General features: G+C 53.5%; 1 protein-coding gene and 1 long non-coding RNA gene across 4 annotated transcripts; one reads left to right on the plus strand and one right to left on the minus strand.

Moving 5' to 3' along the window:
• Nucleotides 1-101: 101 nt before the first annotated feature.
• Nucleotides 102-8,785, minus strand: RCVRN (recoverin). Of its 2 annotated transcripts, none has more exons than XM_002718962.6 (3): nt 8,375-8,785; nt 3,407-3,518; nt 102-566 (listed from the first exon to the last, which is right to left on the minus strand). In XM_002718962.6, exons 1-3 carry the CDS (start codon nt 8,753-8,755, stop codon nt 451-453), a joined length of 609 nt encoding a protein of 202 aa, XP_002719008.1. In that variant the 5' UTR covers nt 8,756-8,785; the 3' UTR covers nt 102-450. The 2 variants fall into 2 exon arrangements, 1 of the variants encoding a protein (XP_002719008.1); XR_016224287.1 differs by lacking the exon at nt 8,375-8,785 and adding an exon at nt 3,856-4,135 and having other exon boundaries at nt 540-566.
• LOC149121241 (uncharacterized) lies at nt 5,349-13,868 on the plus strand. 2 transcript variants are annotated; one of them, XR_016224289.1, is made up of 3 exons: nt 5,349-5,964; nt 12,092-12,252; nt 12,939-13,868. It is a non-coding gene; the product is annotated as an uncharacterized LOC149121241 (long non-coding RNA). The 2 variants fall into 2 exon arrangements; XR_016224288.1 differs by lacking the exon at nt 5,349-5,964 and adding an exon at nt 11,193-11,861.
• The last annotated feature ends 240 nt before the right edge of the window (nt 13,869-14,108 follow it).

The raw sequence follows: 14,108 nt of genomic DNA on the forward strand, positions 1-14,108 counted from the left end.
TTCGAGCACCCCAGGACTACAGTGCAGGTGCACCTTGTCCCTGAGGTCAAGTCCACCGAGCCGTTTGCTTCTGCAGTTCAAGAATGAGCAGCAGCCGTGTGCCCAGGGCCTCTTGCGTTTATTGGAAGCTGCTTACCCAGCAATCCACAAAGGAGCTTACATGGGGTGACCTTTAGGGCTCCTAGATACTAATCCTGGGATTATCAGGGGGCCATGGGCTGTGGGGCCGGAGAAGGGCCAGGCAGGTGAGTGTGGCCAGAGGGACACTAACCACAGAGGGAACGAGGATGGCCAATGACATTTCAGTTTGGCAGGGAGCTGGGCTGTGGGGCTGGGGGCCAGTCTCCTGGCCCTGGGTGTGTGTGTGCACAGGTGCATACAAGTGTGTGTGTGCTTTCGTGGGTGTGTATGTGAGCCGTGGGGGCAGCGAGCAGGGCTGAGCAGTTGGCATCATTGCTTCTTTTCTTTTATCCTTTCCTTCACTTTTTGAGGCTCAAACTGGATCAGTCGCAGGATTTCCTTATTGGCCATGGTTCCTTCAATGAATTCTTCCTCTGTAAGTTTATCTGTGCACAAGCAGAGAAAAAAAAAAAAAAAAAAAAAAAACAGGGATAGGCTGTTTCAAGCTGTAGGGATGTGGCCAGCCAGCCAGAACACCCAGCACGAGCCCTCAGGGCACAGGTGGGTCCTCCGCCCCCACCCCAGACACCCAGCTCCTCCCCAGGACCCTTGCACAAGCCCCATGAGCCAGACAAGTTAGCAAGAGACTGCCTTGGCTATGTATGTGTCTCTTGGTGCATGGTGCCCCTGCCTTGCTGGTTATTACATATTTTAATAATTAATAATAGCTATTATTATAATTTCAGTATTAGCCCATGTCTCAAGACTGGATTGAACAAAACAGATTGACTTTGATGCTAGTCCCAGGGTGTCAAGAGAAGCAGAAATCCTATTTTTCCAGGGAGTGGGGACACTCCAGGCAGTGACCTAAGTCCCAGGGGACAGCTCCTCCCTGATTCCATCCTCACATCTCCAGGTCTCCTCATTTGGACGCAGGGCCTGCTTGGAGACAGCCTTGCTCCAGCTGGGCCCTGTTCCCCAGGTGGGCTTTCTGCGCTCAGCTCAGTCCAGGCCAGTGCGTGTCACCAAGCCCTTCCTGGACGTGTGTCAGAGGAGGTGGGGTGTGCAATAAAGGAGAGCGAGAAAAAGCCCCCTAGGAAAGTCCCGTGTAGACGTAGCTCCAGCAGCTCCAGCGCAAGATGCTTGTTCCTTTCTGCTCTCTGTTGCATGCTCAGGGCGTCTAGCACATAGTAAGTGCTCAATAAGACTCGGGGCATCCTTAATCCTTTCTGGGACAGGCTGGCTCCATGTGCAAGTTTGGGTGGTAAAGTGTTCGTTTCAAAGTTTTAGCTGCCGCACCAGCCTCACACAGAACTTGAAACTCCCACCCTTAGAGCCCAGTGCAGGGTGTGTGCCAAAGTGGAAGAGAACGTGCACAGAGTCCCAGCACAGGAAGCACCTAGGCACACAGTTTAAGGGGGTGCTCACTCAGTGTCATGGGAGTGCAGGGTTAGCACCTGAGAGTGAGCAGTGCCTCCTTAAATGTGTGCCCTCAGCACCTGCTAGCCTCACCCTGGCTCCACCCCAGTGACTTCATTTCTTTGATTTTTATGTTCTGAGTGCAGATGAGAAGGGACAAGATTATCTCTAGTTTCTGCTGTTTCACACCTTGCTTGGGCCTTTCTTCTTGCATACTTGTAAGACATTGCCTTAGGGGTTGCAAAAGGGCAACTGGGGCCAATACTGGCTCTTCAGATGTGTTTGGGTTATGCTGTGTTTAATCAGTTGAGACAATTCCCACAATTGCCCCCCCCCCCCCGCCCGGTGCTGCTTTGAAATCAGATATTGTTGTACCAGTACACTCCATATTCCCATGTGGAGTGAGCTGGAAGCCATCAGATCAGACAGCCACTCTTGGCTGGCTGCCCGTTCCCGCCACTCCATGGGGCTACTGTCCACCCTGCTCATTTCCATAGTTCCGGCCTCTCTGGCTCTGAGTTTGCAGCCCCTCGCTGACACCAGTTTCTCTACCAATCCCTTCCTGCATCGGCCACGACTGTCACGACCCAGTGGCTCCAGCTGCTGAGTTCTGGAATCCGTGCCTGCTTTCAAGGCAAGCCCAGGCTTCCTGTGGCTTGCTCCAGCCATCACCGAGCAGGGCTGGGACACAAAGACAGGCCCCCGGCCAGAAGAAGGGTACTTGAGAAAGCCCCATTGGCTTTGCCAATGCTTTCTTAGGGTGTAGCTACTGTCTAAGATGTTTTTTCACCTCACTCTCTGATTAGCCAGATCGGCAAGGCAGCTGAGGGCTTTCCCGGGCTCCAGTAGATCCCTTTGTCAGCCTTTCTCCCTGTCAATCTCTAGCACTCTAATTCAAAACTAAACCTGTCTTGGGTGGTGCTTCTCAGAGGACCTAATCTCCCCTCTGAGAGTGAAAACCATAGAAGTTTGGGACTGCATGCTAATTTAGGGCTAGCCAGAGCTGAAGTTTGCTTTTGATTGAACTGTGCAGAACGCATGTTTAAAAGCAAGTGAAGTAGGCCGGCACTATGGCTCACTAGGCTAATCCTCCACCTGTGGCGCCAGCACCCCGGGTTCTAGTTCCGGTCGGGGCGCCGGATTCTGTCCCTGTTGCTTCTCTTCCAGGCCAGCTCTCTGATGTGGCCCGGGAGGGCAGTGGAGGACGGCCCAGATCCTTGGGCCCTGCACCTACATGGGAGACCAGGAGGAAGCACCTGGCTCCTGGCTTTGGATCAGCGCAACGCCCCGGCCGTGGCGGCCACTTGGGGGGTGAACCAACGGAAGGAAGACCTTTCTCTCTGTCTCACTGTCTAACTCTGCCTGTCAAAAATAAAAAATAAAAAAAAAAAATAAAAGCAAGTAAAGTAAGCCGCAGTGTCTAAACATAGACTCTCCGTTTAAAGCAAAAGGGGGTCTGCAATGCTTCCACTTTCACCATCTGCATAAAACAACCTGTGAGACTGCGGCCTTCGCTGCCTACTGTTCCTTTACATGTAGGCTAATTCTGTTAGGATAGAAGATGATTTTGTTCAAACGCTTTCTTCCTTCCCCAGGGGATCCCAGGTGGTGAGTGAGCCCTGCAAGGGATGAGGCTGCGGTGCCACCTGCCTTCAGCAAATCAGGCCCAGGTGGCAGCAGCACTGCCCCCGTGACCCTGCCAACCACTGCCCCCTTGGATCCCTTCAGGCAGCCCTCAGCAAGGCATGATGGGATGAGGTGTTCCCAGTGCTGCCTGGGCACTGACTCAGCAGATTAAATCTTGGGGATGCCCTGGACACAGCTCCCTTCTGCAAGATTCAAAGGCAAGAAAGAAAAGAGGATTCACCATCGTCTTTCTTTCCGAAGAAACCCCAGATCTTTTCGGTCCGCTTCTCGGGCGTGTTCTCGTCATCTGGCAGGTGCTTTACGTCCTCAGGATTGATCATTTTGAAAATAGCCTGCACCAAATCGTGAGAGAGAACTTGTTAGAGGGGCTGGCGACTCCAGGAAAGCCTGTGTGTTGCACCCATTCACAAAAATCTGCTCGACATGCAGTCAAGACTTAAGCGTGGGACCAGGAGAAAAGCTTCCTAACACTGGCCTTGACAATGATCTTTTGGCTATGACACCCAAAGCCCTACAGGCAACAAAAGCAAAAATAGACAAATAGGATAACGTCCAACTTAAAAAGCTTGTGCACAGCAAAGGAGACAGCAGAGTGAATAGACCACCCACAGACTGGGAGGGAACCTTTGCCAGTCACAGCCAGAGGAGGGGCAGTTACTAAAAACACACCAAGAACTCGGACTATTCAATAAAAAAACAAATCACTCCACTGGGTAAAGGACTCGCATGGACATTTCTCCAGAGACAAATGGCTGGCAGGTGTATGAAAAGGTGTTCACTGTCATTAGTCACCAGGGGAATTGCAAGCCACCTCACATCTGTTAGAAGGGCTGTTAACAAGAAAAAAGGAGATGAGGAGTGTTGGCAAGGGCGCAGGGCAAGGCAGCCCTGATATGCTGTAGGTCAGAGCATAAATTAGCACCGCTATTAGGGGCAGGACTTTTGGGTCACCTGCATCTCGGTTCCCATTCCCAGTGCCCTGAAACCCCAGGGGGCTGGGTGTCCTCTAAGGCAGTGGACACAATACAGATGTCCAGGCCCCCGGTTGATCTACAGAATCAAAATTCTTGGCGTAGGGCCTGGGCATCTGCATTTTTTGAGATTCTCCCCACCTCCCATAAGGGACAGAAAATGCAGGGGAAGAGTGAAGAAGGTGTCCACGTCTGTGTTTTTCTACACGGTTGAAGTTTATGACCACGTAGACGCGATGCTTTCATTTTTTCAAAAAAGACAAATGAAAATAAGAAAATACAAGCTTCCCCATGGCAAGTCCAAGGTGGCCTTGAAGTTGGAGCTTGGCAGACACTGCCACAGACCCTACTGCCCTGAGGTTTTGCACCCAGCAGATTCTCTCAGGGCCGTGTTGAAGTCTCTCTTAGGGTAGCAACCGCTGACATTTGCAGAGCACAGAATATGTGCTGCCTTTCTTTTCTTTTTAAAAAGGTTTATTTATTGGAGCCGGCATTGTGGTGTTAACAGATTAAGCCACTGCCTGCAATGCCTGCATCCCATAAGGCACTGGTTCAAGTCCTGGATGCTCCACTTCCAATCCAGCTCCCTGCTAATGTGCCTGGGAAAGCAGCAGAAGATGGTTCAAGTGCTTGGACCCCTGCCACCGACGTGGGAAACCAGATGAAGCTCCTGGCTCCTGGTTTCAGCCTGGCCCAGCCCTGGCCATTGTGGCCATTTGGGGAGTGAACCTCTCTCTTTCTGTAGCTCTACCTTTCAACTAAAAAAAAATTATATGAGGCAGAGAGAAAGAGATATCTTCCATTCTGTAGTTCATTCCCCAAATGGATACAACAGCCTGGGCTGGGCCAGGCCAAAGGCAGGAGCCAGGAGCTTCATCTGGGTCTCCCAAGGGCCCAGGCTGAATGGCACCCATAAGGGAAGCCAGCATCCCAAGCATCAGCTTAACCAGCTACACCACAAGGCCAGCCCCATGTGTGCTGCTTTTCTAAGCATCTTCGTAAGCTACCTTCACAACAACCTTACGAAGCAGGCAGTGACCTTGTGGCCTGGTGCACCTGGCACAGCTTCAGCCCCTGCCTTTCACAGCTGCAGGAGTTGAGATGATGACCTTGCCAAAAGTTGCCCAGCACAGAGCAAAGACTCCAACCCAGGCGGTGCAGCTCTAGAACCTGACATTGAGGCTGGCTCACCTTCTTGGAGAGCGCTGGGCAAGGCTAAGCAAGGGAGATGGGAAGCATCAACAGGAACTTCTCCAAGAACTCCCCAAAGGAGGGCCCAGGGCATGGGAAGCCCCTCGTTAGTCCTACTGCTCAAGGAAGGAGCCAGGGCTCAAGGATCTTTCTCAGCACTCTCTACTCTCTCCCATCAAGGAGCCAGGTGCATTGCAGGGCAAAGCAGGAAGTGCCTCCAGACTTGTTAGATCAATGGGGCAAGGTGGCCTCAATGGGTACCTCCAGGTCCAGGTTTCTCAGATTCTATTGGTTCAGTAACATCAATGCAGTAGGGCCTCTGGGCAGGCTCAGGTGTAGGCAGTTGGTTGGGGTGGGAGTCGGGAGACCACGGGCTTTGATCAGAGACACCTGGGAACAAGGCAGGAGCAGGAACACCTATGAAGGTAGCCTGGGGGCCTTGGAAGGTCAACAGCTTCGAGAAAGGCCCCACTCTGCTTCCTGGTGCTAGCGCAAGGGGAACCAGGAAGTCAACCGCAGCAGCTCACAGCAGCCCCTGAGGTGGATGGAAATGCAGGTGCCTCTCGGAACTCCTTTGGCTGTCCTGAGCCCTGGGCACCCGGAGCAGATGGGACGGGTGAGTGCAGAGGGTGATCCACTGCCTGCCCCCTCTAACTCCCAACACACAGGGGACAGAGCTTCAGGGCCTTGGGAGAGTCCACAGAATTCATCAAGTCCTCGCTCCAGCCCCAGGGGGGCTACAAGGCTTCCTGCTGGTGACACAGGAGCTTGGTGTCCAAGCCGGCACTAGAACCCATTACTTCCGGCTCCCAGGCCAGTGCTCCGCCCATGACCTTGTGGTCTGGTGCACCTGGCACAGCTTCAGCCACTGACACCTTCTCTCCCTCTCTCCCTTCCTCCCTCCCTTCCTTTTATTCCCTCCTTCCCCTCAACTCCCCTTCCTCCTCCTTTCTTTAAGGAACCCCAACTTTCAGCCTCTTCTGGCTTCCACAGCATCATTTAAGTGGCTCTGAAGTCTTGGTGCCATCCCCAGCCACCCAGACACCCCCATTGACAGGTGAAGGCAGCTGGCTCTGTAGACTGAGCCCAGCTGACAAGGGCTGCCCTTAGCAGGAGGCCCAAGCCCAGCGCTAAGGAAGACCACAGGCTGCCGGGTTTTGATTTTATTTCCAGTTCCTCCTAATATGGGTGAGAGTTGTCTACAGATGACAGTGTGATTACAAATGCACACACAAAAAATTCCTAAAATATGAAACACATCCCTCTTTCTAACACGAATGGAATTGGGAAAATAAAGCAAGTGCCAGGGGCAGGAGGATTAAAAAGAATCAGGGAAGATATACTTTTAGAAGATGGAACTATTACTGATAGAACAGGGAAAAAAAATCAAAGCATCCTGATGTCCAAAAATATAGGCGTGTTTAACCTTGAGGCATTTCCATCGGATGGAATTCTAGGCAGCTACTGAGAATGCTTTTTGGGGGTGGGTATTTGGTTAAGGAGCTGATTGGGACACCTGCGTCCTATATTGGAGTGCCTGGGTTCGAGTCCCAGCTCTGCTCCCAATTCCAGCTTCCTGCTAATGCACACCCTGGGAGGCAGCAGTAGTTGGGGCCCTACCGCTCATGTTGGAGACGTGGACTGAGTTCCCAGCTGCCAGCTCAGCCAAGCTCCAGTTGTTTTGGGTATTTGAGGAGTGAACCAGCAGATAAAAGCGCTCTCTCTCTCTCTCTCTCTCTCTGCATCTCTCCCTTCATCTCTCTTGAGTAAATAAGTAAATAAATAAAGATCTGTCCTTTAAAAAAAAAAGAGATTTATTCTCCGCCTGTGGCGCCAGCATTCCATATGGGCACTGGGTTCTAGTCCCGGTTGTTCCTCTTCCAGTCCAGCTCTCTGCTGTGGCCCGGGAAGGCAGCGGAGGATGGCCCAAGTCCTTGGGCCCCTGCACCCACGTGGGAGACCTGGAAGAAGCATCTGGCTCCTGACTTTGGATCAGCGCAGCGCACCAGCCGTAGCAGCCATTTAGGGGGTGAACGAACAGAAGGAAGATCTTTCTCTCTGTCTCTCTCTCTCACACTATCTAATTCTATCTGTCAAATAATAATAATCAAATTTATTTATTTATTTATTTATTTATTTTGAAAGAGTTACAGAGAAGGAGGGAGAGACAGAGACAGAGGTCTTCCATCTGCTGGTTTACTCCCCAGATGGCCAAAATGGCCAGGATTGAGCCAGGCTGAAGTCAGGAGCCAGGAGCTTCATCCAGGTTTCCCATATGGGTATCAGGGACCCAAACACTTGGGCCACCTTCTGCTGCTTTTCCCAGGCCATTAGCAGGGAGCTGGATCAGAAGTGGAGCAGTGGGGGACACGCACCAGTGCTTATATGGGATGCATCAGCCTTACCAGCTACACCACAAAACTGGCCTCCATAAAAATCCTTTGAAGAATATGTAAACACTCATGATAAAGGAGTAACTGAAAAGCTGTGATAAAAATCATACATGAATATAACTTTAAAACTATTCAAAACTATAGAGATAAAATGCCAGAAAGTTACATGCCAGTGTACTAAGGGTAGTTTTCTCTGTATGCTGGAGTTAAAGGACATTTTGATTTCTGTGTCATCCATCTCTAAATTTCACAAATGATTTAGATATCAGATACAAACTCTTTTCAAGACACTTAAAATATCCACAACAAACGCTTGGAGGATAGGACAAGACAAAGGAAAAGACAGATGGGAAGCAGCCGGAGGCAGGTGCCCGGGCAGAGCCTAAAGCTGAGAGAGAGAGAGAGAGAGAGAGAGAGAGAGAGAGAGAGAGAGAGTACACATCAGAATTACCCAGATTCTGATTCAGGAAGAAGATGTAGCAGGGGACAGCGCCCAGCCCCGCCCCCTACATGTGCGTGCTGGAGCCCCCTCCCTACCCTGCTCTCCTAGCCTTGGGCCTGCGCCCCTCCCTTCACCCCCAGGGCTATAGCCCAGCTGGCTACAGCCGCGGGCAGGGCGAGGGCTGCACTCACCATGACGATCTCCAACACTTCGTTCTTGCTGATGGCGCCGTTGCCGTCCACGTCGTACAGGGAGAAGGCCCACTCCAGCTTCTGGCTGGGCTTTCCCGCCGTGGTCATGTGCAGGGCGATCACGTACTCCTTGAAGTCCAGCGTGCCATCGCTGTTGGCGTCAAAGCTGCGGAACACGTGCTGGGCATAGGCCTTGGGGTCGGCGTCGGGGAAGAACTTGGCGTAGATGCTCTCAAACTCCTGCCGGGTGATGCGGCCGCTGGGGCACTCCTTCAGGAAGGATTGGTACCAGGTGCACAGCTCTTCCTCCGTGAACTTGGTGTTCAGCTGCAGGTCCTCCAGGATCTCCTTGGACAGCGCCCCGCTCTTGCTGTTCCCCATGGGTGAGGCTGGGTGGGCGCCGGGCGGGCTGTGCGTGGTCTCCCGGCTGCCGGGGCTTGGCGCTGTGTGAGAAGGAGACGGAGACGCTGAAGGATTAGGGGGATTTGCGAACAGTTCATCCCACTCTTTGCAGGGGGGAGGGTCTGGCAGGCTGGTCGTGGGGAGGGGGAGGGTCTCCAAGAACTGTTGGGATTAAAATAGGGGATCCGTTCATTTTGGCTTCCTGGAGGGTAGACAGGAAGAAGGTGGGAACCGTGGGAGACGACTCCAGATTTCTCTGCGTGGATGATGTGGCCTGCTTGTCTTCTGCACTGACTCCGGGATCTTAGGGGCTGCAGTGGGTCCTCATGTTGAGCCCCATATGCAGTGGTTAGGGGCACAGGCTCTGGGGCCAGCACGTTTCCTTCTGGGATGCCCTTCTCCGAATGCTTCGCTTCAGTCTTGGCTAAGATGGCACCTTGTCTGAAGGGCCTGGACTGACTGCTCTGTGTAAGTAGCACATCCGCCCCTAAGCTCGCAGTGTGCCCCAGACGGCGCCCACACCAGAATGCCAGCCTCGTGGAAGGGGCGGGCGTTCGGCCTAGAGGTGAAGACACTGCTTGAGATGCCCAGGTCCCTTATGGGAGTGCCCAGGTTCAAGTGCTAGTTCTGGCTTCTGACGCCAGCTTCCTGCTCATGTGCACCCCAAGAGGCAGCAGGCGATGGCTCACATAGTTGGGTCTCTGCCACCCACATGGGAGACCTGGATTGAGTTCCCAGCTCCTGGCTTCAACCAGACCCAATCCTGGCTGTTGTGGGTGTTTGGGTGGTGAACTGGCAGATGGGAGCTCTCTTAATAAAGGGGGGGGGGGTCGCATCTTCATTGCTAGAATGCCAGGAAGGCTTTTGTCTGCAATAAATATTTGTTTAAAGATTTTTTATTTATTTGAAAGACAGAGTTAGAGAGAGGTAGAGACAGAGAGAGAGGTCTTTCATCCGTAGGTTTGCTCCCCAGATGGCCACAACAGCCGGAGCTGTACTGATCTGAAGCCAGGAGCCAGGAACTTCTTCCAGGTCTCCCATGTGAGTGCAGGGGCCCAAGGACTTGGGCTATCTTCTGCTGCTATCCCAGGCCATTGCAGAGAGCTGGATCGGAAGTTGTGCAGCTGAGACTAGAACTGGTGTCCATATGGGATGCCAGCGCTTCAGGCCAGGGCTTTAGCCTGGGGTGCCATAGCGCCGGCCCCTGCAATAAATATTTCTCTAATGAATGGGCATTTAAAATTTTTTTAATTTGAATGACAAAGACAGAAGGACAGATGGAGAGACAGAAAAAGAGGTCTTCCATCCACTGGTTCACTCCCCAAATGGTCCGCAATGGCCAGGGCTGGGCCATGCTGACGCCAAGAACCAGGAGTTTCTGCTGGGTCTCCCACATGGGTGCAGGGGCCCAAACACTTGAGCCATCTTCTGCTGCTTTATCAGGTGCATTAGGAGGGAGCTGACTGGGAAGTGGAGCAGCCAGGACTCAAACCGGTGCCCATATGGGATGCCAGCACTGCAGGCAGAGGTTTAAGCTACTACGCCACAGCGCCAGTCCCATGAATGGGCATCGATAGCACCCTCCTCATTGTCAAGGTGAGGCTGAAAGAAGTTACTGGGTGCAGCACACTTACGAGTGGAGCCCAGCACACAGCCTGTGCTAAACATACGAGGTGGCTACAAAATGTTCGTACAAAAATGGAATTAATAGAAGAAATGATTCTGGTGCAAAAAAGATTTGGAAATCTAAGCATAGTTTTTTTCATAATATACATTTCTGAGTTTTACAAAAACATTCATCTTATTTTTTAAAACTTATTCCTAAATAACAGTTATCAAAAACCAAACTGCAGGCCTGGCATTGTGGCACAGTGGGTTAAGCTGTTGCTTGCGAGGCTGGCTTCCCATATCTGAGCATCCAATCAAGTCCTGGCTGCTCCACTTCTGATCCAGCTCCCTGCTAATGTGCCTGGGGAAGCAGCAGAGGATGGCCTGAGTGCTCGAGTCTCTGCACCCACATGGGAGACCTGAAAGAAGTTCCTGGCTCCTGGCTTCAGCCTGGCCCAGCCCTGGCTTTGTGTCTATTTGGAAAATCAACCAGTGGATGGAAGACCTCTCTCTCTGCTCTCCCTGTCACTCTGCATTTAAAAAAAATACCTAATTTAAAAACCTGCTAACGGGGCCAACAGGTAGACTGAGTACAGTAGAGGTTCAGGGAGAAGCAGTAGGGAGTGGTGAGGCTTGTGTCTCACACGGAAGGAGCTTCTGAGAAGTGTGGCCCTGGGTGGAGAGATTTTCTGAGTTATTCCAGAGGAAGTCAGAAATCTGAGTTTTAGGTGCCATTTTCACACTTTTAAATCTGGGCAGTTAATTCAGACATTTAATAAAAAGACTTATTTATTTGAAAGGCAGAAAGAGAGAGAGCGAGCAAGAGTGAGTAAGAGAGTGTCTTCTATCCACTGGTTCACTCCCCTTCATGGCCGTAATGGCTGGAGCTGGGCCAATCTGAAGCCAGGAGCTTCTTCTGGGTCTCCCACAGGGGTCCAGGGGCATAAGGACTTGGGTCATCTTCTACTGCTTTCCCAGGCCATAGCCGAGAGTTGGATCAGAATTGGAGCAGCGGGGCTTGAACCGGCGTCCGTATGGGATGCCAGCACTGCAGGTGGCAGCTTTACCCGCTATGCCACAGCATCGGCCCCAATTCAAACTCTTTGAAGACTCGGTGCAGGTGAAGGTGAGAAATCTGTATCTGTTTCCGCCTGCAGCCCAGCATGGTGGTGCCGCCGGGAGCTAGTGAGCCAGTAACACAGGTGGGCTGAGTGAGATCGGATAAAGGCACCAGTGGCCAATGATGGGAGCCGCACAAAGGCGGGCTGCACCACCATCAGCGAAGGTGTGGTGGGAACAGAATGGTGGGAGGAGTGCCGTGAGCAGCCGGTGCACCCGAGCGCTCCTTGCCCTGGAGAAGCTCGGTAGTGCCCTGGGCTGAGCGTGGCCAGGGCCACGGGCAGCACTGTCACCTCCTAGCCCGGGGGTGGGCGGTTAGTGGCCATGATCCACAAGAACCCTCACAGTCAGCGGACAGGTGAGTTGGAATTGGCACCCGTTTCCTACCAGGCTGGTGGCAGAGGAAGGCAGGTCCCCTCTATGGGGAGAAAGCCACGTGCCAGGGCTCCCCAGGAAGGACCCAGAAGGTCAGGCACGGTACTGAGCCACCCCTCCTCCCACTCTGACTGCTGCAGGCCTACGGGGTTTCGTGGGCCAGAGAGATTCCGAGAGAATATTTCTTACAAGGAGCCCTTTCTCTGCTTGCAGGCTTTCACTGTGCGATGCCAGTGTTTGCTCTGCAGAGGCTCCAAAAGGCGCGTGGCTGCCCCAGGCCACGCGGTGGAAGCCAGGAGGGAAGCCCAGGACCACACGCACGCATGCACGCACGCACTTTCCTCAAGGAGGCCCCAGCATCCCCGGAGCCCCCGGTGAGGAGCACAGCAGAGGAGGCCCCGTGGACTTGGGTAGGGGAAGCCGTCCCAGGTGGAGGAGCCAGGGGCTGGAAACAGCCTGGTCCAGGCCACCTTCTTCAGGCTGCTGTGCCCCACCCCACCCCCCACCGATGGCTGGGGACCGAGGGGAAGGGACAGGATGGAGAGAGGCAGCTGTGTTGATGTGCTGGGGGAGGGGGAGGTTCATGACCTGGAGGTTTGTTTGAAAACCTGCATAAACAGCTTCTCTCAGAGGGCAGGCTCGTGCTCCTTAGCCAAACAAGTTGTTGGGGATGATGTACGGGGAGTGGATTTGTTAAGTCTGAGCTGGGGCCATAAACCCTCCCCGGAAACCCTACGGGTACCGACTGCCTCTGTCTCCCTCTCCTGGCTTTGCCCTGGACTCAAAGCAGTAGAGCTACCCACAGGCTGGGCCCATCTCATGCCTGTCCTGCTGCGAGCTAAGGACAGCCTGGTCCTCCTGCCCCCAGACCAGCTCAAGTGCCGGGCCTGCAGAGGAGCCTGCACCGGGCAGGCACAGGGGGTCTGGCGGTGGGGCGGGGTCGGGGGAGATAGATGGGGGTCGTCCCCATCATGGTACGCTGCGATCCGGGCTCCCTGTGCGTCTCTGTCACAGCCTACTCCAGTCTACGTGCAGGACCTCACCCTCTCCCTCCATTCAGGTCTCCTGTGTCTTACAGCCCCGCGAGGAGTCCCAGAGCCAGCAGGATGGCAGGTCATTCCCCTAGGTCACAAGTCAACGGCCTGGCATGGTCAGGACAACCCTGCAGCCCCTCCTCAACACATCCCTCCCTCCTGGCCAGCATCCCTTCTGCCGGGAACACTCTCCCCCCAGCCACCTGCCAGGCTCCATCCTAGGTCTCCTCGTCTTTGATCAAATGCTACCACCTCCAGCTGGCCTCTCCAGCTCCCCTGTTTATTTATTTAATTTGAAAGGCACAGAGACAGAATCCCTTTCCCCTGTTTCACTCCCCCAAATGCCCACAACAGCCAGATCTGGGTCAGGCTGAAGCCAGGAACCCAGAACTCAACCCAGGTCTCCCACGTGAGTGGCAGGGACCCATGTCCTTGAGTCATGAGCTGCTGTCTCACCAGGTGCACATTAGTTGGAAACAGCCATCAGGAGCGGAACCAAGGCACGCTGGCATGAGGTGTGGGTGACCTAACCTTAACCACCAGGCCAAACCCCTGCCCAACTACCCTACATAATGTTGACTCTCCACCCCCTAACCCTGAACCCCTGCCCTGGCCCATGCACCAGGAGGCAGTCGCCAGGCCTTCTGCTTTTCTCTTTCTCCCTGCTAGACCGGCAGCTCCGAGAAGGCAGGGCGCTGTTCTGCTTCATTGACGGACGAGCGGCCAGCACCTACGGCGTGTCTGGCCTACAGCAGGTGCCCAGTGATTACTGAATGGCTAACAGATGGGTGAGAGAAGCGGCAATGGCCGGCAGCAGCCCCAGGGGTGGAAAGAGGGCAGAGGGGCTGGCACCCATAGAGACCGGAAGGCGGCAGGGGCCAGGGGTGGCCAGCAGCATGGTGGCCTTTGTCCCTCTGCCAAGTAGCCAGTGTTAAAAGCAACCAGCAATCCCGGGAATCCTGAGACCAGCTCCTGGGGAGGGACAGTGGCCTGGTAGGACCCAGTCTCTGGAGGGTTTATTTCACGGGGGCCGGGAGTAGGGGGTTAATCTAAGCATCTGAAGTGTACACACAGAAGCTGAGGGGGGCGGGATGCAGAGTGCATTTACCTTCCTTAAATCATCACGCTGTGGGACAATCACAGGTAACAAACGCCTTCCAAATGTAAACTCTTTGAAACATTTAATTCTTCAGCAA

This window comes from Oryctolagus cuniculus, chromosome 17 (assembly GCF_051225735.1).
Source record: "Oryctolagus cuniculus isolate XC-2025 breed Fujian yellow rabbit chromosome 17, ASM5122573v1, whole genome shotgun sequence".
Classification (NCBI taxonomy): Eukaryota; Metazoa; Chordata; class Mammalia; order Lagomorpha; family Leporidae; genus Oryctolagus; species Oryctolagus cuniculus.